This window comes from Salmo salar, chromosome ssa02 (genome assembly GCF_905237065.1).
Source record: "Salmo salar chromosome ssa02, Ssal_v3.1, whole genome shotgun sequence".
Taxonomy (NCBI): domain Eukaryota; kingdom Metazoa; phylum Chordata; class Actinopteri; order Salmoniformes; family Salmonidae; genus Salmo; species Salmo salar.
In genome coordinates this window covers 42,137,533-42,164,400 of record NC_059443.1, presented here as the reverse complement: position 1 = coordinate 42,164,400, position 26,868 = coordinate 42,137,533, and the positions used below count along the sequence as shown (strand labels likewise).

The window sequence follows — 26,868 nt, the reverse complement described above, 5'->3', positions numbered from 1 at the left end:
TTAGCATTATTTTAGTGCTTCCAAACACTTATTTACTGTGTCAATAAATCTACTTTCAAGTGTACTGCCTCTTTCCTTTTCTCCACCCATCCTACTACTTCTCCTCCTCCCCTCATCACTACCATGCACGTCTTTCTTGCCCCCCTCCCCCTCCTTCTCAAAAATAACTATGGCGCTTTGCGCAAATCACAGCTCTGTCTACGTGGCGCTGCACATCTCTCTTATTCACTCTCTTTTCTCATTCTTCTATTTGACCTCTCCTGTTGCAGGCATCGGGGCTTCTGCAGGATCTGCGTCCGGACTCATAACCTCTTACGATGTTTTGTATTATACCGGGGTCCGTGCATACTTTAGCGAGGAGTGGGAGAAAGCTGCGGAGCTGCTCGAAAAGTCGATGTCTACCCGGGAGGCTCTATTTCGGACCCGACGGCAGTGCCATGAAGAATGTGTGCCAGCGGGATATGACAGGCTCTCAAAACTGGGTATGTGTGTGTTTACTGTGTTGTATGTGTTCGGTTCATAGGGTATGTGTGTGTTTACTGTGTAGTATGTGTTCGGTTCATAGGGTATGTGTGTGTTTACTGTGTTGTATGTGTTCGGTTCATAGGGTATGTGTGTGTTTACTGTGTTGTATGTGTTCGGTTCATAGGGTATGTGTGTGTTTACTATGTTGTATGTGTTCGGTTCATAGGGTATGTGTGATAGAGAGTATGTCTCTCTGTCTCCACCTGTGTGTGTTGTGTGCATGCATGAAATATATTAAATCGCAAGTTTCTGTTTGCCACTTACATTCACAGCTTGCATTAGGGCCTAGATATCTCCCAGGAGTCAGTGATGATCCTATCTATGGTCATGAGTGCAAGACAGTCCTGGTATGGTACATACCAGTAATGTAGCATCTCTGCTGTGTGTGTGTGTGTGTGTGTGTGTGTGTGTGTGTGTGTGTGTGTGTGTGTGTTGTGTCCTCAGACACTGAGAAAGGGAATCTGTGGGACCTATGGGCAGTGGACTGGGTCCAGCGGCGGGCTGAGTGTGTGCGGTTCTGTTTGGGACGGGCTGTCACTCCCGCAGGACAGCTTCCCGTGTCTGCCGACATCGAGTACGAGTTTAGCACCCGGAACCCCTATAACTTCCTGCAGGTGGTCTACTGGAAGGTAACTGTTACCATACTCACCTGCTGTTTCATTATGTTCCTGTGCATAGGCATGGCTAACAGTTGAATTATAGATCTGAAGTGCTAATTGCATGTTAAAGCAATTACATAGGTTATCCCACTGGTCGTTAGTTACTCTGGTATAAGGTATATATGATGTAATGTGCCAGCTCACTTTACTACATACCGTAGCAACAATATCCTACGACGACAGCTGTGGTCTTCGTGCACTCTAGCTCATCTGGACTTTTAACTTTTCTTCGTCTACCTCATCCTCCTGTTATTTTTTTTCCTCCTCCCCTCTTTCTCCTCCTCCTCCTCCTCTACGTCTTCTACCTCCATCTCGCTCTCTTTCCCCATCCTCTCCTGCCTACTGCTCTTCCTCCCTCTGTTCATCTTTTACCTCATTCTCTATCAACTTTTCCCCTCCTCCATTCTCTTCTTCGTCAGCTTGGGAAAGTACAAAAGGCGGCGTCAGCAGCCCACACGTTCTTCGTGGCCAACCCCAGCCACCTGGAGATGAGGAACAACATTGAGAAGTATAGACGGATGGAGGGAGTAACAGAGGACGCATTCCAGGATAGAGAGATGGAGACAGAGAAACACTGGGTAATAAAAAAAGAGTGGGAGAGGAGGAGGGTTGTGTGTGTGTGTGTGTGTGTCTGAGAAATTGTCAAATTAATGGTAGATTGTATGCATAAATAGGTATTCATGAATCTTGTTGTAAGAAATATTATTTGATTCTCACATGTGGCGTGAGGGTTCAAATTCCTCTCTGTGTTTCACTTTAAGTACCTAACCAATCGTAAAAGCCCTTTGGGCTCACAAAGTAACCTCTGCATGCACCCACAGCATTCCTGATAACGTGTTACTAAAGGAGTGTACTATAAATGAGAATACATCATGTGGACTTCACTGGACTTTTGATATCGCTAAAGCCTAACAGTAAAAAATAAAAATGCAGTTAATTTCACTGCTTTGTTTTGCTTGTCTCCAGCAAGTCTTCATGCTTTCCGTACTTACTATGCCCATTGGGAGTATAGGCCATCGACGACTCCTCTCCATCGCACTCCGTTCTTGATGTTTACCAATTATAGCCAACCTTTCCTGCTAACCTCCATCCCTCTATTAACCACAGGCCCTGTACGACTCTGCCGTCACCTCTGAGGCCTCCTCTGATTGGGCGCACGCCGTGGAGAAATGGAGGGAGTGTGTGAACGAGACACTGAGACAGACTGATGAGTGCCGGGCGCAGTGTGAGGTCGCCTCACAGCGGCTCCCTGAGAACAGAGGAGAGGACGGAATGGACGGGGTGTTTGAGAAGGCTGCAGGTGAGGAAAAACACGTTTGTTTGTTTAAAAATGTATATTTTTAAGGGTTTTATATATCCTTATTGAGATTGTGAGTCAGAAGGGCATGGGGCGGATTTGAACCCATGCTGACATTGGAAGCTGGGTTGTACATGTGGCACTAACCACTGGACCACACAGGTAATAGGAAAAACATGTTTGTGTTCATGAAGCTGGTTGTCTATGCAGGGCTATAGCTCATTCATTGCTAGTAGGCTGAAAATGTCTGTAAGGTGATAGTGTTATATAGCATTATAAAGGCCTTATTACAGGGGGAGTGTTACCAAGACAGCTGACTGTAAACAGTATAATGTCACGCAGCGCATATTTTGTTTGGTCCAAAACAAAGCAAACATTTTAATTCGTTTTACATGTATAGGATAGTTGTCCTACTATTTTATTCTATGCTATTCTCTACTTTTCTAACTTTTCCTTATCGTGTGATTTTTATCTCCTGTCCTCCAGCACTCTCCCTCTCCCTCCTGTCCTGCCAGCAGGCCTGTGTGACTCAGGTGGCGACGCGACCCGGAAGGATTTCAGCCCAGGAGGACTTCCTACCCACACAGCTGGAGCATCTACACATCGCACAGTTCAAAGGTTAGACAGGGGAACGGTCAAGTTACAGTAATGACCACATGATGACGCTAACGACGATTATGATGCTAACTCTGCTTCTACTGCAGCTGATGATACTGGCCTGACTATGGCACCTGAAATAAATGTATTATTTCAAAAAAGGCTCTGGTGTTTCATACAGGAGTTGACATATCTAGTGAACAACCAACGCCCATCTCCCTCTCTCTCACCTATTTCCCGCAGCGGGCGATCTAGGAGGAGCGGTGCGTTCTCTGCGGTCTCTCCTCCTGTTCTACCCCTCAGACAAAGACTCCCTCAGTAACCTGGAGCTCTACACAGAGACACTGGGGGGTGACACTGAGGCACATGGGACAAAGCCCTCCCAGGTACTAATGGTGCTCAGCCTAAAATCAACAACCCCTAGCCTGGCCCACTAGGGAGGTTTCATTTTATAAACAACACTCCTCAAATTTGATAGATACATTATTGTATCTTACTCTACTGTGAAGACCAGTATATTGGTTCTCCGTAGGCATCACTCTTTTAATTAAATGAAAATGTGCATATCTATGTATTTGTCGCATACACATATTTAGCAGATGTTATTGCGGGTGTAGGGACATCCTTTAGTTCCTAGCTCCAACAGTGCAGTAGTATTTATCAATTCACAACAATACACACAAATCTAAAAGTAAAAGAATGGAATTAAGAAATATATAAATATTAGGACGAGCAATGTTGGAGTGGCATTTACTAGAATACAGTATATACATATGAAATGAGTAAAACAGTATGTAAACATTGTGTTATTGTGGGTGTAGGGACATATATATATATATATGTGTGTGTGTGTATATATATATATATATATATATATGTGTGTGTGTATATATAAAATATATATTTATTTTTATTAAAGTGACCAGTGTTCCATTATTAAATTGACCAGTGATTCCATGTCTATGTACATAGGGCAGCAGCCTCTAAGGTGCGTCTAAGTCTCTGTCTTTATATTCTCAGGAGATAGCCAGGTATGTGAGCCGCTCACTGCAGGAGAAAAAGCTACTCTACTTCGGAATGGAAAACCTCAACTTCAATTTCACCGACCCGGTATGATAAAGTTGTTTATTGATTATCGCTGGTCCTGGTTTGGCTCAGAGCTGTAAAGTAGCTACTGTATATCTAGGCTATATATGGCTCTGATTTGGTCACTCACATTTACTTTGAAACTGAACAATACAGCAGTTTGTTCCTTTTTGTGTTTTTGTTCTCCCATATAGGATCTCTGGACTCCAGAGGAGGTTGTTCCCGAGTTGCTCAGAGACATATGGAGGTAAGAGGAAAAGTGAAGGAGAAAGTTACTGCAAAAGAGGACGGGAGTGTGGAGAGAAAGGGCTTTGAAGTGCTATTGGGCGGTTGAAAGCCATTTCCCTTTTGATTTCCAGAGCAGAAAAGGAAGTGCTGAATGAGAAATTGAAGGCGGGAGAGAAAGAAGTAGAGATGGACGATAGTGGGTTCTACGCAGGTAAGGATAAAAACATTAGTGTTTGGCACGTTACAAGCACACATTGATGGATTGGTAATGACAAAAAACATAATTGGCTCGGGTCTCGGGATTGGGAAACACTAATCTGATAAATATCTATTTGATTTAAATGTGTGTGTGTGTGTGTGTGGACCCTCTTCCTGTGTCTCACTCACACCTCCGTTCTGTTCCCTCCGCAGGGGGTCCCGTTCCTCAGGTTGGTGTCACCATCAGCATGGACGACAATTCTTTAAATGGAACTAATCGCGTGGTGCTGGACGGAGTTCTAGATCAAAAGGAATGCAATACAGTACTGCGCCTAGCGACCGTAAGCTTGCATATTATTTGCTCAGAAAACAAGACTCCCTCAGACTCCCTTTTAATGAGCCCTGTCCCTTTGGTGTTTCCCATTGGATGGGAAATAATAGCTGAAACTGCAATATAGTGAAAATCACACCGAGCCTATCAATGGCCTTATACAGTGTATATGTATATACAGTTGAAGTCTGAAGTTGACATACACCTCAGCCAAATACATTTAAACTCAGTTTTTCACAGACGCCTCACAAGTTCTCAACTGGCAGCTTCATTACATAGTACACGCAAAACACCAGTCTCAACTTCAACAGTGAAGAGGTGACTCCGGGTGTCACGGCTCTCTACGAGAGGTGGGTGTAGGAGTCAGGCGCAGGAGAGGAGTAAATGCAATCAAACCTGTTTAATAAAGTCCATCCAAAAACATACAGGCACAGGACCAATACACAGTCCAAAAACACCTCTAGAACCAAAATCTAGGGAAAACACCTGAATGAAATAAATGAACAAAATCACGTCACCCAACATACAAACAGGGAAACGAAAATAAACCCGCACGAAACAAAGCGGGTAGGGAGAAAATAAATACCCAAACGAAACAACCTAAACAAGGAACAGGTGCACAATCAAAACTAAACGAAAAAATAAAAAAAAGGATCGGTGGCAGCTAGTAGACCGGCGACGACGACCGCCGAGCACCACCCGAACAGGGAGAGGAGCCGCCTTCAGTGGAAGTCGTGACACCGGGGTGCTGGCCCTCTAGGCAGAGTTGCAAAGAAAAAGCCGTATCGCAGACTGGCCAATAAAAATAAAATATTAAGATGGGCAAAAGAACACAGATACTGGACAGAGGAACTCTGCCTAGAAGGCCAGCTTCCCGGAGTCGCATCCTCACTGTTGACGTTGAGAAGCTGCCAGTTGAGGACTTGTGAGGCGTCTGTTTCTCAAACTAGACACTGATGTACTAGTCCTTTTGCTCAGTTGTGCACCGGGGCCTCCACTCCTCTTTCTTTTCTGGTTAGAGCCAGTTTGCGCTGTTCTGTGAAGGGAGTAGTACACAGCGTTGTACGAGATCTTCAGTTTCTTGGCAGTTTCTCGCATGGAATAGCCTTCATTTCTCAGAACAAGAATAGATTGACGAGTTTCAGAAGAAAGGTCTTTGTTTCTAGCCATTTTGAGCCTGTAATCGAACCCACAAATGCTGATGCTGCAGAAGGCCAGTTTTATTGCTTCTTTAACTAGAACAACAGTTTTCAGCTGTGCTAACATAATTGCAAAAGTGTTTTCTAATGATCAATTCGCCTTTTAAAATGATAAAGTTGGATTAGCTAACACAACGTGCCATTGGAACACAGGAGTGATGGTTGCTGTTAATGGGCCTCTGTATGCCTATGTAGATATTCCATTAAGAATCAGCCGTTTCTAGCTAAAATAGTCATTTACAACATTAACAATGTCTACACTGTATTTCTGATCAAATTGATGTTATTTTAATGGACAAAAAATTTGCTTTTCTTTCAAAAACAAGGACATTTCTAAGTGAGCCTAAACTTTTGAACGGTAGTGTATATACACTTTATGAATTCAGGCCCTCATCTTTATGGATCTTAGGGATATGAGCCAGGGGTGGATTTGGAATTCAGCAATAGCATAAGTATTCCAACAGGGCTATAAGCTCATATCCTCCATGATGACTTCCTGTGTTGTCTCTGACAGGCAGCTGCGGCTGCTGGGGACGGTTACCGGGGGCGACGGTCCCCACACACACCCCATGAGAAGTTTGAGGGCCTGACTGTCCTCAGAGCTGTCAAGGTGAGAACGATGTATCTGGAGATTAAATCTATCTATCCGTCTGTCTGTCTGTCTGTCTGTCTGTCTGTCTCTCTCTCTCTCTCTCTCTCTCTCTCTCTCTCTCTGCTCTCTGTCTCTGTCTCTCTCTGTCTCACATGGCCACGTAGCTAATGAACAGTTAAACACTTTTCTGGTCTGCAGTTGGCTCGGGACGGCATGGTGAACCAATCAGACGCTAAGCTGCTGCATGAGATGGGGGAGAGGGTGAGAACCCTCTTGCACTCCTACTTCAGGAGCCCCTCAGGACTCCATTTCTCCTACACACATCTCGTGTGCCGTAGCGCCATCACAGGTATGGTCCACTCAAGCAATGCCCTCTATTTCTTGGAATGATGGTTCCAAAAATGTTTGGTTTCATATTATTTTCCATCTGTTCTGTTGATTCCATTATGTATTACATTTGTGGGTCTCAATGCAAAATGGTGCAAAGCTTTCCTATTCAAATAGGGTTAAGGCCTCATCACGCTTTTCCCATTTATAGTGTAACCCAATAGCTAACCCCTGACTTGTATCAGGTGTTATATCTGCTTTGTGTTATGTCACCCGTTGTGTTACCTGGGCCATGTTCATTAGGGCACATAATGGAAAACTGTCTAAAACATTTTGCAACAGAAAACTAAAATGAGTGTTTCTTATTGGACAACTCCAGATAGTCCCTCCCTATTTCAGTCCGTTTTCTTCCATTTGGTGCCTAATGAACATGGCCCTCTTGTGTTGTGTGTCCTGTCCAGGGGACCAGGAGGGGAGACTGGACCTGTCTCACCCTGTTCATGTGGACAACTGTCTACTGGAACCTGAGACCAGACAGTGCTGGAGAGAACCACCTGCCTTTACACACAGAGACCTGAGGTACACACACACTCATACATGTGCACACACACGCACAAGCTGGCAGGACACACAAACACACACATGCAGACTGGAAAAACACATGCACACACACAGAAGCATGCAGATGTCTGCACTGTGCATGCACAGACATGTAATTACAATATAAAAACACAAGACTTGGACGGTGAGCTATATAACACCACACACACTCCCATATATAACACCACACACACTCCCATATATAACACCACACACACTCCCATATATAACACCACACACACTCCCATATATAACACCACACACACTCCCATATATAACACCACACACACTCCCATATATAACACCACATACACAACACCACATACACTCCCATATGTATGTATTTGGACAGTGAAGCTAAAATGGTCCATTTGGCTCTATACCCCAGCAGTTTGAATTTGAGATCAAATGTTTCATATGAGGCGAGAGTACAGAATGTCACTTTTTATTTGAGGGTATTTTCATACATATCTGTTTAATCATTTACAAATGTAAGCACTTTATGTATTTTGTCCCCCCCCCAGTGTGAAGAAGTCATACATATTTGGAGAAATTTCCTTACAGCGTATCAGAGTAGTCAAAAGTTTAGTATTTGGTCCCATATTTCTTGCACACAATGGCTACATCAAACATGTGACTTTACAAACTTGTTGGATGCATTTGCAGTTTGTTTTGATTGTGTTATGTTTTGCACAATAGTAACTGATTGGTGAATGGTGACTGGAGTTTTATTTTCTTCTAAGTGAGTAAGATAAGAGATAAGATGTTTCTCTAAACTTTCATTAATCCTGATAATGGCAAGGTTAAGAAAAATCATTCATGAATCATGAATAATTGAGTGAGATGACATTGAGGCTAACAACAAAACATGCTAACCTCTCACCATTACCAATAATAGGGGAGGTTAGCATTTTTGTGGGGGTATGATCTATATTCATGATTGTGGGGTTTTGACCATCATTATTCATGATTCATTCAGGATTGTCCATAATCATGGTAGCATCCACATTAATGTAGAACTGTTCAGAAACATCTTCTATATTTATTTACAATGCAATTGACTCCAAAATGACAGAATACATTATTCACCATTCAGTTCCTAATGGGCGAAATATAATCCGAAACACAACCAAAACAAATTGCATCCAACAAGTTTGTAGAGTCACAAGATTGACGTGGTCATTGTGTGCTAGGAATATGGGACCAAATACTACAATTTTGACTGCTTGAGTACGCTATAAGTAAATACTGTGCATTCGGAAAGTATTCAGACCCCTTCCCTTTTTCCACATTTTGTTACATTAAAGCCTTATTCTTAAATTGATAAAAAAAGATGTTTTTCCTTATGGTCTTAGTCGGCATTTAACAACAAGTCTAGTCAAAGTTGTCAGTCGACATCTTTATTGCTTCGTCAACAAACCTAGTGGTGCAATATAACACATATAAACATCTCAAGGATGATCAATGGAAACAGGCTGCACCTGAGCTCAATTTCAAGTCTCTTTGTATCTGAATACTTATGTAAATAAGGTATTTAATTTTTTATATATATATATAATTAAATACCTTATTTACATAAGTATTCAGATACAAAGAGACTTGAAATTGAGCTCAGGTGCAGCCTGTTTCCATTGATCATCCTTGAGATGTTTCTACAACTTGATTGGAGTCCACTTGTGGTAAATTCAATTGATTGGACATGATTTGGAAAGGTACACACCTGTCTAGATAAGGTCCCACAGTTGACAGTGCATGTCAGAGCAAAAACCAAGCCATGAGGTCGAAGGAGTTGGATTGTGTCGAGGCACAGATCTGGGGAAGGGTACCAAAACATTTTTGCAGCATGGAAGGTCCCCCAAGAACACAGTAGCCTCCATCATTCTTAAATAGAATTTGGAACCAGCACGACTCTTCCTAGAGATGGCCACCCGTCCAAATTGAGCAATCGGGGAAGAAGGGCCTTGGTCAGGGAGGTGACCAAGAACCCGATGGTCACTCTGACAGAGCTCCATAGTTCCTCTGTGGATATGGGAGAACCTTCCAGAAGGACAACCATCTCTGCAGCACTCCACCAATCAGGCCTTTTATGGTAGAGTGGCCAGACGGAAGCAACCCCTCAGTAAAAGGCACATGACAGCCTTCTTGGAGTTTGCCAAAAGGCAAAGAAACAAGATTCTCTTGTCTGGTCTGGTCTGATGAAACCAAGATTGAACTCTTTGGCCTGAATGCCAAGTGTCACATCTGGAGGAAACCTGGCACCATCCCTACGGTGAAGCATGGTGGTGGCAGAATCATGCTGTGGGGATGTTTTTCAGCGGCAGGGACTGGGAAACTATTCAGGATTGAGGGAAAGATGAACGGAGCAAAGTACAGAGATATCCTTGATGAATACCTGCTCCAGAGCGCTCAGGATCTCAGACTGGGGTGAAAGTTCACCTTCCGACAGGACAACGACCCTTAACACACAACTAAGACAACGCAGGTGTGGCTTCGGGGCAAGTCTCTGAATGTCCTTGAGTTTCCCACCCAGAGCCCAGACTTGAACCCGATCGAACATCTCTGGAGACACCTGAAAATAGCTGTGCAGCGACACTCCCCATCCAACCTGACAGAGCTTGAGAGGATCTGCAGAGAAGAATAGGAGAAGCTCCCCAAATACAGGTGTGCCAAGCTTTTAGCGTCATACCCAAGAAGACTCAAGGCTGTAATTGCTGCCAAAGGTGCTTCAACAAAATACTGAGGAAAGGGTCGAAATGCTTATCTAAATGTGATAGTTTTATGTTTAATACATTTGCAAAAATGTCTGAACCTGTTTTTGCTTTGTTATTATGGGGTATTGTGTGTAGATTGAGGGGGAAAAAAACGATTTAATCAGTTTTAGAATAAGGCTGTAACGTAATGAAATGTGGAAAATGTTTAGGGGTCTGAATACCTTCCAAATGCGCTCTATGTCCAAAATCTTCTGACTTCTTCAAATCGGGGGACTAGATACATACAATGCCTTTATTTCTAAACGGTAAAACAGATATGTATGAAAATGCACTCAAATGAAAGGTGACATTGTGTACTGTCGCCTCATATGAATCATTTGATCGCCAATCCAAAATGCTGGAGGCTAAAGCGAAATGTAAAAACACTGCTTCACTGTCCAAATACATATGGAGGGGAGTGTATATAAATTACATGAACAGACATTTCCCATCCTGAATAAACTCAAACCCGTACGGCGTGACATCTTAATACTAACAGTGTTTGATGGTCTCCTCATTCTAAGGTAAACAAACACAGGTGCCATTCCACAGCCTAGTGTAGATTCTTGATTTCAGGCAGGAGGGTGTGAGGAAATAATGTGATGTGCCTCTGGCAGTGTGTTATATTGCACCACTAGGTTTGTTGACGAAGCAATAAAGATGTCGACTGACAACTTTGACTAGACTTGTTGTTAAATGCCGACTAAGACCATGTCTGATTCCATTCCAGCGCTGTGCTCTATCTGAACGATGACTTTGACGGTGGGGAGCTCTTCTTCACAGACAGGGATGCCAAGACTGTCACAGTAAGTCACTTGACATTTAAAACTCAGGTAGAACACTTTACACTGGCTGATCTTCACATGAACTTTGACCTATGCCCCACCGTGACCCGGTCATCACTATCTGGCCACGCTAGAAAGGATGGAAGCACAGCTTTCTAACGTATGCAATTCAAACCTTAACCCGTTCAGTAACTGTATACCTAATATTAGCCGTAACGCTAAATTAAGAACAAATAGTTTGTGTTGTGCGTACTTAGTAAGTTCTGACGATATTGCCTCTTCTATCCATTCTATCATGACCCTTATAGAGGCTAACCTTTCTGACGCTCTGTCTCTCTTTCTTTCTGTAGGCCCGGGTGAAACCCACCTGTGGTCGACTGGTGGGGTTCTCCGCCGGTCCTGTCAACCCCCATGGTGTGACCGCGGTGACCGCTGGCCGCAGGTGTGCACTGGCCCTCTGGTTCACCAAGGAGAAGCACCACAGGGATATGGTGAGAACTGTTATTGGATTGGTTGCTCTATATAAGCCTGGCCCAGATCAGATATGTTTGGCATGACAATGACCATAGGAGTTGGCAAGACCGCACAAACTGATCTGGGACCAGGCTAACGCTGTAATGCTATAGAGTTAAAAAAAAGGGAGGACCGACTGCTCGCTAGATGGTAATGTGGGCTGGCGGCCATCTTGGTAGGGAAGTGAAGTTGAAATTGGTTAGTGTTGCCCCTAACCATTTAAAAAAATGTTTTTAAAAAAGTATTGTATTAATGGTTAGGTAGGCGATGCTGATCCTAGATCAGTGGTTAAGGTGAACGTCTACCACAAGCGGTGAAGTTACAAAAGTGACTGCAAGGTTATTGTTTGTTAGCAACGTACTGTACATAGCAACAAGATCAGCTGCAGACAAACAAACAGAACATACATGCAAATGTAATGGTGGTTTCTTTCTCATTTTTCACATCTAGCGCTGACAATTTAAAGCCATTTTCCCTATGCTAGTTAACTTTTTGTTTAGATAGCGCTTTTGAAGAATAAGTCAACGTCAGCTAGGGTTGGTAGTCAAATAACGTGACAATAGGCACTTTTTTATTTTACTGTTGGTCGGTTTATTAATGATCTATAATTTTAAGGTTGAACTTCAGGAAAGTTCCAGCCACAATTTTCCCTCGATTTTAAAATAGCACTTCTGCCCGCTAGCCTGGATTTTGTCTGATCACGGCCATGGTGTGAATAAGGTCCATTCAACCTCACTTTACCTCACATTATTGTACCTTCTGTGCCTCATGCAGGAGAGGGAGGAGGCTGAGGCCCTGTGGGCTGCGGATGGACAGAGTGTGACGAAGGGAGGAGAAGTAAAAGAGGAGGGAAGAGAGGGCACCGCTGCCCCTGCTCGGAGTGGTAGAAGTGGAAGCCAGTCGTCGAGGAGTAGAGGGAGGGGCAGGGTGACAGGGGGAAAGGATGAGCTGTGATGAGCTGCTGTGATGGATTTAAAGACTGAACCACCCACGCTGAACAGCGGGGTAGTCCTGTTAACCTCCCCGTCCTACTTGGTGGACCGTCCCGGTCCAGCCACCAGTCCCCTCTCCCAAAAGACCATAAACTCTTCTCTATTTTTACACCAGGCTTTTCAATCCCTACCCACGCTCTTTCACTTTCTCTTCATCTTTTCCTCGCTCTCTCTCTGTCTGCGAGACCATTTGTGAAAAAGGTATTTTTGTCCATCTTTCTCACTCTCTTTCGCTCCCTCAGTCTTTCTCTTTGAGACTGTGTTGTGTGATTGTGTGTGTCTTTCCACCCCCTCCATTGACAATCAGTCCATTTGTGTTACAGTGTATGCCTTAGTGTTTGCTATGTAATAACTGTTACATACCTGCTGGAGAAAAGTAAAAGGAATTGAATAAAAGTTATTCAAAATGGTGGAGAGGGAGTGAGAATGAAAAAGCCCTTGTTGCAGATATAGAAAAAAAGCCATAGTGGAGGTGCTTCTGAAGTGGCATCTCCCCTCTGTCTGAAAGAGGTATAAGTGGGAGAGACAGAATGTTGGAATCCCCTTTATTGGGTCAATGCCATACATTACACACATGTACATTAAAAACATGACATTAAACATCACTATCCACATAAGCTCTCATACACAACCCTGTAGAAGGTTAAAAGGTCAACTCCAAACCTCCTGCATTATCAACTGTTTAACCCTTTACACTCATACCCATTTGCGGGTTGAAAAAGGGCAGATTCAGAACGTAGTGGCTGTAGTGTAACATGCTATCCATGACGTTAGAGCTCTGGCTCTGCGCGTCAGCGCTATATGGGTTTTGATTGACTGCCGTTTTGAACTTGAGCACCAGCGCTCGACAAGAAGTTGCCCTCCCGCTAATTAGGCCACATTTGCAAATGTTTTGTTGTCTGAGTGAGCGAAATGCTGTACATTTAAGATGACTCGATGTATTTTGAAAGATGCGACGTTGAGGATTATAATAAATACAGCTTTGAAGTCATACAAGCAAGCCAAATACCCATAGAGTCCAAATGTGCACTTCACATTTCCAAATCAATGAAACTCATGTCAACGTTCATGATCACTGTTTGATGTACAGTTACAAGATGACATGGCATCATACCCTGGGTTGTTCTGAACAGAATGAGTTTACGTTTGGTAATTGTTAAGAGAATTTGCGGCGGCACACTCACCTGAATGCACTCATGACTCCTTTCTATGCGCACCAAAATTACGATCTGTTTCTCTGAATTGCCTTGTGAAAGCCTAACACCAAGATCGTACAAAACTCAGCAAGTCACGTTGGCAATAGAACAAGCTTTCAAATCATGCTCACCTGACCCAGATTGCGATTTTAAATGGACCGTTTTTGGATTGCGTAAAAACAACACCAGTAATTGTGTGATGGCTGTGACGCAGGGTTGTGTTCCAAACAAAACAACCACAAGTGTGCTTGCTCTAGTTCCTCGAACGGCACAGCAGAGAGAGCATTTTCCAGGAATATCTTATAATACCGAATGTATTTAGAGTATTTTCTGATTTCGTTATCAACAAATGCGGCCGGCGAAAAGTACAGTAAATGTCAAGTTGAGATAATAGTTGTGGATTTGTAGAGTCCATTAACCATTACCTCAGTGCCAGGCTGCCCTTGAACTGTGTGGAGATGAAGACCATGAAACCAAGAGAGGGTTAATGTGTGAGTGTCAGAGATGGAGGGGAGGCAGAGGAGGGGAAGGGAGGAGAGAGGTAGACAGATAAGGAGAAAGAGATGTCACACCTGTTTAGGGACTAGACCATGCAGTACAGAAACACTGACATAGAAAGGGAAAGACAAAGAGGGAGGGGGAGATAGACAAAGCTCTGCAATGCACAAAACAACTGATGCTTGGGGGAGAGAGAGGGAGAGACAGAGAGAGAGAGAGAGAGGTATGCAGAAGGGGGGAAGGATAGAAAGACAGATTACCGTTAATCCCTCATAAATGAGTGCATTTGTTTATGAAGTTTACGAAATCTCTCCCATTTAGAATATGGAACCATAATCCAACTAGAATTCATTTCATAATTTACATCCAGTCTGACTCACATCTCTCCCATTTATATCTCCCACCCTTCTCCCCCTCCTCGCATTACTGAGTCACGGCCAGTCAAGCACTGTTTACGACCCATATTAACTCTCTCACTCCCCCCCGTGTGATAATCCGCGGGTGCTGCAGAATTGGGTCGACTGGCCTGTTAATGGACTCCTGGTTTTAACCGCTTCCATCCCTTAGCCTACCCTCTCCAGCCGCTGCATTCCCTAAAAAGGCCCAGTTTAAGCAGGCGTACATCTATATCATGCATCTCAAGCATTGTCACACTGTCACCCCACTATCTAGTGTCAAATGATGTGTCTATATTTGTATACAAGTGATGTAATGCATATCGGCTGTACATCACACGATTAGTAATCAGTCCCAATCGTTTTTGATATAAAATACAACGTAAAAAGAGTTTGATGTGATAGTGTTTTCCACAGAGATAATCACTCTTCTCATTCTATTTCTATGGTGTTTCCTCTAATTGAGTAAGGATACACATCCAAATTACATACAGCATATACGCCAAGTGTGCAAAACATTAGGAACACCTCTTTCCGTGACATAGACTGACCAGGTGAATCCAGGTGAAATGTCGCTTGTGAAATACACTTCAATCAGTGTAGATGAAGGGGAGGAGACAGGATAAAGAAGGATTTTTAAGCCTTGACACCTAAGACTTTGGATTGTGTGTTTGTGCCATTCAGAGAGTGAATGGGCAAGACTAAATATTTAAGTGCCTGTGAACGGGGTAAGGTAGTAGGTGCCAGGCGCACTGGTTTGTGTCAAGAACTGCAACGGTGCTGGGTTCTTTTCACGCTCAACCGTTTTCCGGTGTGTATCAAAATGGTCCACCAGGAGGACATCCAGCCGACTTGACAAAACTGCGGGAAGCATTGGAGTCAACATGGGCCAGCGTCCTTGTGGAACGCTTTCGACAGCTTGTAGCGTCCATGCCCTGACAAATTGAGGCATGTCCATATCCGTATATCCTTTTCAGTATGTCCTATTAAGATTTAAGCAGACATTAGCTACGGTAAGGCCGGTTTGATTGAACCCTTTTTGATACTATATACTGTCAAGTCAAGTGATACTGTCATATCAATGTTGGTTACTGCCATCACACTATAGAAGCACATTGGTCAAAGGTGACAAATAAAGACAGGCATACAAGTAGCGCAACGACTGCCCGAGACAGGTTAGTCTAGTATTAGATAGGCTTTCACTTCTGTGTCTTCCCAGGTTGTTTGTTGACGGCTGATTCCTCTGGCTGTGTGATTTTACATTTAATCCCATCCTCCCCCTTCCCTTTTGTTTAAGACTTGGAGAGAGGGACAGTGGGCTGCTAATGGCTGTAGTATTATAATTATGCTGTAAAGCATCACAGAGCAACAGAAGGCTCAGTGCTCTGTCCTGGCTGTCACATCCCTACTGCAGCCAAAAGCTGCTCTGCAGGCTCACTGCTGGCGCGTGTAGCTTAGCTGAATGTGCGAGACCAATAGAGACGACCACACAAAGCTTAATAGATTATAATTCTCGGCCCCACGCTGGTTCTCTCAAATGCCCCGCCATACCTCTTGCTCTCCAGCTCTCTTTCTCTCTGTCTCTCCCCTGAATCCAGCGTCAGCGCTGTCAGAAAAAGGAGAGTGTCTGTTCGCTCACTGAGTCCTGTTGCTATTTGACCATGCGAGAGAGAGTGGAAGTACTGGGTTAATACTATCCATGTGAAGATAAGTTCAGATCGTCAAAGGGCAATGTAGTGAAACTTCTCTCTCTTTTTCATTCTGCCTGTCTCGCTTAGTCGCTGTGGTTGTTTCCTCTCTCTCTCTCTTTGTCACACCACCTGGACACTCTTTCTGTTGATCTCCTTTTTACTGTGTCTCACTTTTAGCAAGTTGCCTTCTTTGATGCATATTTTTGAACAGAATAATGTAGCTCATTGAGACCATGAAAAGTGGCACATATAAAAGCGCCGTAAATACAGTATTACGGACCACACCTATGAACCATGGTACGAGCCTGTGAAAGAGAATGTCCTTCTCAGAGGCCAATCAAATCTACTCTATTCTTACCCATGTGGCTTTGTAGCAAATGTGTATCTTCATCAGGTCATAGTTAGGCAGGTTGAGGTCCTGGCCTTAGAGGTTCATACATGCAGGTGTACTAGAGTAACTTCTCTCCCCTGGCCTGCGATGTGTCACCAATGTCCCCTCGTCTGGTCCCCATCTCTCTGTCTGTGCCTGTGCTGCTGGCTTTTCTAATATTAGACTTTTCTCAAGTTTACAAAACACTGAAGCCCCCTGCCAGTCACAGGCTTTCACACCACACCATAAAAAGCCATATCCAGGAGTGCATGTTTTATTTTATTTTTTATTACTGCAGGACCGGTTCCTGTCTTTTGACCCCATGACACGATTGCCCACCTTGTTTGGTGTGCTTTGCTTGCCTCCCTCTCTCTCTCTCTCTCTCTCTCTCTCTCTCTCGCTATGTCCCCCACTCTCTCTCTGTTTCTCCCTCTCTCTCTCCTTCTGTCTGTTTCTCTTTCTTTCTTTCTCTCTCCCTCTCGCTCTCCCTCTCTCTTTCTCTCTGTTTCTTGCTCTCTTTTCTTTCTGTCTCCCTCTCTCACACCCCCCACCCACCCTCTCTCTCTCTGTCCATCGCTGGATTTATCCCCTCATCCCTGATCTCTCTTCATCCGCTCCAATCCTCATCTGTTCCTCACAGGAGAGAGAGTGAGAGAGAGAGCAAGAGAGTGGAATATCCATTCTGTGTGGGACAGGAAAACTGAATAAAAAACGTCTAGTAACAGAAGAAGAGTAAACATATGACAACTAAACGGAGGGACCCTGAAAAGTGAGAACAGGTTAAGAAACCCACTGGAGAACTTCCTTATTTGGTGAGTAGGAATCCATACATTTTTATTTTACACCTCAATTGTTGTTTTCTTTATTTATAGTTTTTGATTGGATATGTGAATAGATGTGTAAGTGAAACCCTCTGATCACAGTAGCGCTGTATATGGAGCTCTTGGTTGAACCAGATTTGTACATTTTTGTCATTTAGCAGACACTTATCCAGAGCGACTTACGGGAGCAATTTGGGTAAGTGCCTTGCTCAAGGGCACATCAAACATATTTTTTACCTATTCGGCTCCGGGATTAAAACCAGCGACCTTCGGTAACTGGACCAATGCTCTTAACCTTTTACTGTAGTGGGCTAAATCAGGGTCACCCAGAGTGATTCTTGGTAGTCTTAAACAAATCTACTTTGAAACAAAAGTATACACCTCATACACATGGTTTAAACAAAATACCACATCTGTACCATGTCAGATATAGAGTTGAAATGTATTACATTTTGAGTTCGCATCCCAATATTACACTTTACATACGTCACAGAAGACTGAAACATAACAGCGCTGTTTGACATAGAAACACTGGATCGTCATGAGGTTTTATGACATCATCTTTATTAATGATGAAATGATGAAAAATATGAGTAATATTCCAGCCATGAGGGCACTTTTGGTAATTAACTGCAGGAAAGGACTACCCGCTAAACTACCTGCTGCTGCCAGATCAGTTTGGGGAGTGTAGAAGTACTTCTAGTTCTGGATTGAGTGTGTCCTGATTTTCTCCTATAATCAAAGTGTTGGGATAAGTCTCAATTTCATTTGATAGCACTATGACGAGGGTGCCGTTTAATGGCGACAAATGACAGTTTATCGATACTGTAAAATCTATGAATCCATTTTCTTCTCGACAACATGGTAGGGAATTTAATTGAAGAAGTATGGCAGCATGGTTGATTCCTTGGAGATCACATGGAAAAACAACACTAACTTGGATTGGATATGTTGAATTGAATGTTTTACATTTTTATCATAACAAGGATTTACATATGATTTATATATTATAATGCATGTAATATTGCTATTGCACTACTAATGCACTACTCTGCTTACAGATAATCTTAAAGGATAACATTAATTGTATCTTCTAAGTGGATTTTTTCCCATTGACAGACAGTTTACACATGCAGCCCAAATCTCATATTTTTTACGCTAATTGGTCTTGACCAATCACATCAGATCTTTTCACCTCAGATCTTCTTTTTTTTCAGAGCTGATGTGATTGGTCAAAAGACCAATTAGTGGGAAAACAAAATCCGAATTGCGCTGCCTGTCTAAACACAGTCCATTTGAATGATCACATCCTTTGTTTTAGTGTTTGTTTGTTTTTTGAAGAGCATTGTACAGTGTTTCCTCTGATTCATCCTGAATACATTTGATTCTCTGCCGGCGGTATCACTAGTGTTGTGGGTGTCTAGTTGGCATAGGTGCTGAAACGTGGTACTTTGTGTTAGACCCTTTCATAGCATGGAAATACATTCCAAGGCGTCGTCGTCTTGCTACAAATTGGAAACAGTTCTTCAGTCCCATTCTGAGAAAGGTCTTGTTTTTAGTGCTAAATTCTCACTAAGGTTTGGCCACCGGTCACTGTTAACATTTTTTCAATCTGCCTAATAGTACGTGGCACAATACTAATGGTGTGTCAATAGTGAAAAGGTGAAACATTTACAGCGAGAAAACAAGATCTGACTTACACATTCCTACAATCACTAGCTCAAGTTTATTGCCCATTTCATACAGAAATCACCCATCTCACCCTAGCTTAGATTTTAACCACCCCATTCTCTCCCTTCTCCCTCCTTCTCATCCGCCACCACTAGTTTCCCCCTCCCTCTCTCATCTCTCCATCACGGCCCTCCCTCTCTCCACCTCTTATCCAGATGCAAAGAGCAGTCAGTAATCGGATGAGAGCAGATTTGAATCGAAAGGCTTCCTTTAAAATTTCAGCCACTAGGATTTAAACTCACTCTCTCCTGCATTGCCTCTACACATGGCCCACCCCCTTCTCTCTCCCCCTCCCTACCTCTCTCTCTCTCTCTCTCTCTCTCCCCCCCTCCCTTCTCCCTCTGTGTTAATGCACTCCACTCTGCGACAACCTCTAGCAGCCATTTAATCACATGCAACAACGGCAGGCCGGGGTCTCAGGGACAGGATGGCAAAAGGGCAATAGCACAGTTGAAACACTTTTTAAAAAACGGTCCCGTTTTATTGGGTTAGTACTATTTATAAACTTAATTTTCTCAGGGAACCAAATATATGGCCTAAATCAGATGAAGGCTAGATAAGGTGACCATTGTGGATCCTACTCCCTTTAGGTGAGGGAGCAGGACACCTATGAGCGCAGCTAACTTGAGATGGATGCAATCGCCTTAGGGTTAATTGTTTCAGGCATTTCTATATTTAGACATACGATTTACAGTGTTTTCACACATGCATGTATCCTACAGTACTAGACAGATAGGGACAGCAAGGAACAATAGACAGTGAATATCTTCCTCTGAGTCACTGCCTCTTCTCTCTCCCTCTACCTTTCTCCTCAAACAAATGAGAGGCAAATTAATTTGGTAATGAGATTTGACGGAGACACTTTAGACAAATAGAGAGAGAGAGAGAGAGAGAGAGAGAGAGAGATTGCAGCAAAGAAACACGATCAAAGCCAGGGATATAGGGTTTTGAGTTTTCTTCTCCTGGTAGTTTTCAAGGTAAGATAGAGTAAGATCCAAATAATTGAATCTGTCACAAATATTATGCAAATATGTTATTAGATGCGTGGATGTTACATTAAATGTTGTGTTATGTGATTATCATGTTTAGAGTGTTTTAAAGTAAAGGTTATCATCTGATTTCATAGAAAATAGTCTGATGCCATTGCCAGTTATAAAGTTCCTAATTTGATAATGTGACAGAGATACTTGAGATAGCTTATCCCTACTTTTTGTCTTTACCGTATAGTAGGCCTAACCTGAGAATATTTTGGTCATTGAAAAAACAATTCAGTCCTCATCGATTCAGTCGACAGGATTATTTGCATCATTAGAGCGCTGTGATGTGATATCACTGGAATCCCAAAAACATAAGCGCTTTCAGGGCTGACGTAAGATTGGAAAGCTTTCAAAGTCTATGGCACTAAAGTATATTGAGATAGAAAAGGGCAGAGTAAATACTGTGTTTGTTTAGCTAGTATAAGCATGAGGAGAGATATCCAACAAGAGAAGCGTTAGTATGAAGATGATGCACCATACAGGTTTGAGTTTACAATCAGGGTGGGAAAGTGTGTTCGTGTATATGCAGTAAGAGTTATATTAACTAGTTCATATAGTTGCACGCTTGTATGTATGTGTGTGTGCGTGCATGTGTGTGTGTGCATATGCATATCTGTGCAAGTGAGCTTGTTTGACTATGGGTGTGGGTTTGCGAGTGTATGGGTATTTGTGTGTGTGTGTGTGTGTGTGTGTGGTCCTGTGAGGGTTTGCAAAGTAGTTGAGGGAGGTTTGAATTGCAAAACAGTAGCTAAACAACAAAGAAAAGAGTGGGTAGACCTTGATCTAAAAAGCTGGTAACACGCATAAATATCTAATGTGTTGCTGTATACAGGTAACAGACATTGACATTACAGTGAGAAGAATGGATAATGAACTGATAAAATGCAATGTTACATTTTTTCCCCTCTCTTCCCCAGGATTACATCTGCTCACCTGATTTCCCTTCCTGTCTCCATCGGTGACGACGCTTACCAACCGTTGCCATGGGCGAAATGGAGGAGCTGCGAAAGGAGGCGGACAACCTCAAAGATCAGATCACTGTCAGTTATCAATCAATAATTCAGATGAAGATCACATTATTGGTCAATTGCACACAGGATCCAACCAGATTTTGACTTCCGCTTCTAACTCAAGGATTTGATACCAGCAACACTCTATTTGCCAGCTCACTTCCCGCCCATTTTCCCCCCAGTCAGACCCAGGATTCAAACGGGCAGCCCTCCGGATGCTGGATCTCCTTTCTAACTGCTTGGCAATAATCAATCACTAGTGTGAATATAACGCCTGCCTGTGTTCCTCTCATGTGCTAGTACATTATTAAACTATTTGCCTTTTGCTGAAAATTTTACCATGATCATCAACCATAAACTGAACAAGAATCCTCATCCTATAGACCACCAAAGGCCACCTATAGACCACCAAAACCCACATTAGAACTGGGCAAAAGATCTTTTACCTCAGGGCAGTGAAGTCCTTGAACTTCTTGACAAAAACGAGTTGTTTTAAGAGATTCATTCGTAAAATGTATTGAACGACTAGAGTGGTTCTAAGAAGTTCTTGTAATATGTTATGTTGTATTTAAATCCATATGTGGACATGAAGTATGCGGGTGGGGGGAAGGAGGGGGGAGGGGCTGGGGGGGTGTTACTCTTAATATGTCTAGGTAATAGGGATGTGAAACTTTGTTTGTGTTTTTGTCCTTTTATTTTAGCTTTTGTTGTTTTTCTCATTTCTATGTTGTTGTTTTTTTACATTTCTTAAGAACTCTTGGAAAACTAGCCCTTGGGCTAAAAGAGATCCTAATACAATAATATAAAATCCTAACGGTTCTGATCCTCTAGACAGTAAGGTGTATAGGTGTTCATAACACCACAGTCACAGTCATATCTATGACAACAGTTATGACCATAGATCCCCACCCCTGACCGCTCTGTTCGTCCAAAGGCAGGAGGAGTAGGTGTAAACAGCAGTTTAGTCATATGTAATACGTTTTCTTCTGAGACCAGGTTGCAGCAGCAATAGCACACCTTGAAAATTACAATCGTTATCACAGTGGTTTTAGCCATAGTTAAGTGGACCATAGTTATTATAACCATAACTTGACCATACACAACCATTCCTCTACAGGAGGCCCGAAAGGTAGTGCAGGACACCACCCTGCAGGAGGCGGTTGCCGGGACGACGCTGGTGGGGCGTGTCCAGCTGAAGACCAGGAAGACGCTGAGGGGTCACCTGGCCAAGATCTATGCCATGCACTGGGGCACTGACACCAAGTAAACACACATACGCCATATACAAGAGCACACACACACATACAAACAGGTACACATACGTACACACAGGCATGCATATACACACACACACACACACACACACACACACACACATACACACATACATACATACATACATACATACATACAGAACCACTAGCTCAAAGTAGACAACAACCCTTCAGGCTTCTAGCCTGCACTCTTTTCCTAAGAATTGCTTGTTGAGTCGTTCAAGTATTTAAGTATTCATTCAATCATTTCTGTTGGTTCTATCATGTCATTATGTAACATATATATTCATCTGTTCATCCATTCATTCAAACAAATAGCTGTGACAAATACTGCTATGGTTTAAAACTGGCATCACGTGGTGCTCTGTGTTTATTGGTTAATTGGATTGGCGTTGCAATCCCATAGCTTGTTTTAATTGGACGAATTAGTGGAACCAGGAAACACTTGACTGACAGTCTGGCAACACTTTTAAACCGACACTATCCCTGAATCAATCAATTATTGCTGATACTGTAACTTCAATGTGCACTAACCCACCTTTTCTTCTTTCATTTTGTCTTCTCTCCTTCTCCTTACCTCTCCCTATATTCTCATTTCATCTCATCTCTTCTCTTTCTCAGTTGTAGCAAGTTAGTAAGCTTATTAGCTTTTCCTGGGTTTACAATACTTGGGGTATCCTACATTTGGTGGATCTAAAGATAGTTTTTACTAACTGAACCAGTGTTGGGCTAAGAGGTTCTGTAACAATGCCTCTCTATGTCTAAGACAATACAATCCAATACAACTTTATTGGCCCTCAATGGGGAACTCATTGGGCAACTGTGAACCCTTAACAGACAACATATTCACACATACTCCTCCATAGTGGCTAGACATAACTACAGAGCACACAATATCATCATTATCATCATCACCAGCATCGACATCCCCGTCATCATTTGTGCTGGAAACACCTGGCAATAGGAACAAGTGCAGTAGCATTACTCAATTACCATGTCATTACCATGTCATGGCTTTTTAGATCAGTCATGTTAAAGACGGACTGCCATTGGGACAAAAGAGTCTCTGTATCTGTTATCGATCTGTCTATCTTGAGCTGCTGCAGGTCCTTGGATCTTTTACTGTACTCTGTCTCGCTCTTTCTCTGTTTCTGTCTGTCTGTCTCTACACCGGTCTTGTTTTCTCTACCAGGTTGTGTGTCAGTGCCTCTCAAGATGGAAAGCTGATAGTATGGGACACCCTGACCACCAACAAGGTATGGCAGACTGCGTCTGGGTTTACAGTCTGGGGAGTTTTGGTCAGGGGACAGTGTTTTTTGCATGAATACGGCATGCAATGACAATATACTGTAATATCAAGTGCTCATATAAGTGCTCACATTGGCAAATGCGGTGTGACACACAGGCACGTACACACACTGGTCCCCGTGAGGAATCACTTTCCTTCTCTGTTCAGGTGAGCGCCATCCCTCTGAAGTCGTCGTGGGTGATGACGTGTGCCTACGCGCCCTCAGGGAACATGGTGGCGTGTGGCGGTCTCGACAACATGTGCTCCATCTACAACCTCAAGGGCAAGGACGGCAACGTCAAGGTCATGCGTGAGCTGGCCGCACACACAGGTGCCCCACTATTTGCATTCATTAAGACCGCATTACTGGCAACACGTTTAATGATGAGTCGTTTCGATCAAACACAACGTAAGAACATACGAGGTAGTATTTATATAGTCTATCCAATACAGCAGTCTCACATGCTTGTGTTGTATGGCTCTGATGGTGTTCTCTCTTATTTCCCAGGTTACCTGTCCTGCTGTCGTTTCCTTAGCGACAGTGAGATCATCACCAGCTCTGGCGACTGCACCTGGTAAGATCATAGAGATGGAGTCTCTATGAGTCTGGTGTGCAATAAGGGGTTACTGACCAGAGATCAGTCCAATCTGTTAATGCTACCATATCATTCTAATTCTATGGCTTATACTGTACCCTTCATTTGATATGCAGTCTTATCTATTACTTTTCTGCAATGGTGTCCTAAACATTCTTCCATCGTTCGCCCTTCCATCGCAACCCTCTCTTCTTTGACCATGTCCCTGCGGTCTTCTTTGCCCACCTCCACATCCATCCTCTCCTCCTATTCCCTCCCTCTGTCCAAACTTTATAGTGTTCTATGGGACATTGAGACAGGGACAGAGAAGACCATCTTCGCGGGCCACTTGGGTGACTGCATGTCCCTGGCCGTGTCCCCCGACTTCAAGATGTTCATCTCGGGGGCGTGTGACTTCACGGCCAAACTGTGGGACATCAGGGAAGCAACCTGCAGACAGACATTCAGCGGCCACGAGAGTGACATCAACGCCATCGGGGTGAGGACAGAGGACCCCCAGCATTTATTCATTGTTTACTAATAGTTTAGTATTCTGATAGATGCACTGCACCCGGCAGTTCACGTGGACAAACAAAGACTTCCAAGTTTTTAAAAAGCACTTATCAAAACGTACAATATCCCAAAAATGTATTTGATGCAACTGGTTGCTCAAACAGTTGATTCATTTAATGAGGTGAACAAAAGCTTACACCTGCTCTGTAGCTCTCCAGAACCACAGTTAGAGAGACCACTGCTCTGTCCTCTCCACTCTGTCCAGTTCTTCCCCAATGGTAATGCGGTTATAACGGGCTCAGACGATGCCACCTGTAAGCTGTACGACCTGAGGGCAGACCAGGAGCTCATCACCTACCAGGACTCAGGCATCATGTGTGGAGTGACCTCCCTCGCCCCGTCCCTCTCCGGCCGCCTTTTACTGGCCGGATACGATGACTTCAACGTCAACATCTGGGACATGCTTAAAGCCGAGAGAGTGGGTGAGTATGCGGGGGGGAAGAGATGGTGACTAGAGGGGCTGGAGGCAGAAAGAGGGAGACAGTGTGGGTAAGTAGAGGGGATGGTGAGAGGAGAAAGGAGGATGCGAGTGGGACGAAGGGAGAAATAATGTGGATGCAATGTAGGCAAACATAATATTTGCATACATTCTATACTGACATAATTCTCTTCATGGTTCAGGAGTGCTGGCTGGTCATGACAACAGGGTGAGCTGCATCGGAGTATCCTCGGACGGAATGGCATGCTGCACAGGATCCTGGGACAGCTTCCTGAAGATATGGAACTGAGCCAGTCCTCTAGTCTAGAGAACAGACAGAACGAAAGACTAAGGAGAGGGGAAGAATATCATGAAAACCCGGTAGCTTGAAGAGGGAGACTAGGAAGCCATGGGTTAAAGGTTATTTATTTTTATTGTGCCAAGTCTTATTCGATTTGGAGAAGAATTGTGACGAGAGAGTCTGTCGTCTCTTCCTACTCAAGTTTAGAGTTAGGCGGGGGGGGGGATTTTTGTAGAAAAACATGATCGATTTTATGTCAAGGTTCAAACTGAATTCTAGCGTTATATGAATATATTTCCTAGGTCATAAGAGCAGTTGCCAAATGGAAACAGTAGAGATTTGGATGAAATAACAGGATAGGATCACAAAATAAATGACCACTGATAGACTGTGTAGGTTTACAATAACTAGGACGTTACATGCTTTTATATTTGAGACGAGTTAAAATGCTTGTCAGAGGATGAATATGTAAGCATTCATTTGTTTCAAGCGGATGTTTGTGTGTTGGTTAGAATTCCCTTGTTTAGTTAAGTTTTCTATTTTTATGGTCACATTAGAATAAAATTGTTTAGCCTGCAGACTTCTACATGAGCGTGTCTGAAAGTTTAAAAGGATAAGTTGGGGTCTAATCTTTTGGCCTACTTCCCGATGGCTAGGCATAAGCGCTCTCAGTAAACTGTTGGCTGGACAGATGAGATGATATAGATCTTATGGTTCACTGACAAATAACTAAAGACAAATGCACAAGACCACAATATTTCACATTTGTCATAGAGGACTGGAGGAGTTTAAACCTTACCTGGCTGTGTATATCTAAGTGACTAATGGCTACACACGTGGTTTGTTTTACCAATGTCGTGCAAGCAAAACATAGTGGCAACCCTGTACAGCACTATAACTCAATGTGAAGTGACAATTTCTTTTCAATTCACATCACACACACTTGACAATTTGGACAGCCTGCCTTTACCATCAGAACACTGTGCATATAGTAAATTCATAAGGCGCTTT

At 43.2% G+C, this 26,868-nt stretch overlaps 2 protein-coding genes across 4 annotated transcripts; both read left to right on the top strand.

Moving 5' to 3' along the window:
• The first annotated feature begins 131 nt into the window (after positions 1-131).
• LOC106583419 (prolyl 3-hydroxylase 3) lies at positions 132-13,088 on the top strand. The gene is made up of 16 exons (XM_014167563.2): positions 132-482; positions 970-1,154; positions 1,604-1,762; positions 2,292-2,484; positions 2,968-3,099; positions 3,322-3,464; positions 4,099-4,188; positions 4,359-4,411; positions 4,524-4,603; positions 4,804-4,931; positions 6,635-6,730; positions 6,911-7,061; positions 7,501-7,618; positions 11,120-11,195; positions 11,525-11,665; positions 12,462-13,088. Exons 1-16 carry the CDS (start codon positions 170-172, stop codon positions 12,639-12,641), a joined length of 2,238 nt encoding a protein of 745 aa, XP_014023038.2. The 5' UTR covers positions 132-169; the 3' UTR covers positions 12,642-13,088.
• A 4,271-nt stretch (positions 13,089-17,359) lies between these two features.
• Positions 17,360-26,606, top strand: LOC106583400 (guanine nucleotide-binding protein G(I)/G(S)/G(T) subunit beta-3). 3 transcript variants are annotated; one of them, XM_014167528.2, is made up of 10 exons: positions 17,360-17,641; positions 21,336-21,458; positions 22,546-22,691; positions 23,324-23,332; positions 23,895-23,958; positions 24,159-24,321; positions 24,499-24,565; positions 24,863-25,064; positions 25,344-25,560; positions 25,760-26,606. In XM_014167528.2, exons 2-10 carry the CDS (start codon positions 21,402-21,404, stop codon positions 25,864-25,866), a joined length of 1,032 nt encoding a protein of 343 aa, XP_014023003.1. In that variant the 5' UTR covers positions 17,360-17,641; positions 21,336-21,401; the 3' UTR covers positions 25,867-26,606. The 3 variants fall into 3 exon arrangements, with proteins under 3 accessions (XP_014023003.1, XP_014023017.1, XP_014023008.1); XM_014167533.2 differs by lacking the exon at positions 17,360-17,641 and adding an exon at positions 19,730-20,358; XM_014167542.2 differs by lacking the exon at positions 23,324-23,332 and having other exon boundaries at positions 17,361-17,641.
• Positions 26,607-26,868: the final 262 nt, after the last annotated feature.

Coding starts and splice junctions, on each gene's coding strand:
- LOC106583419 (XM_014167563.2), top strand. CDS start 170: ATGGCGCTTTGCGCAAATCACAGCTCTGTCTACGTGGCGCTGCACATC. Junction 2,485..2,967: donor GGTGTTTGAGAAGGCTGCAG/GTGAGGAAAAAC, acceptor CCTGTCCTCCAG/CACTCTCCCTCTCCCTCCTG. Junction 3,100..3,321: donor ACACATCGCACAGTTCAAAG/GTTAGACAGGGG, acceptor TATTTCCCGCAG/CGGGCGATCTAGGAGGAGCG.
- LOC106583400 (XM_014167528.2), top strand. CDS start 21,402: ATGGGCGAAATGGAGGAGCTGCGAAAGGAGGCGGACAACCTCAAAGAT. Junction 24,322..24,498: donor TGAGCTGGCCGCACACACAG/GTGCCCCACTAT, acceptor CTTATTTCCCAG/GTTACCTGTCCTGCTGTCGT. Junction 24,566..24,862: donor AGCTCTGGCGACTGCACCTG/GTAAGATCATAG, acceptor CAAACTTTATAG/TGTTCTATGGGACATTGAGA.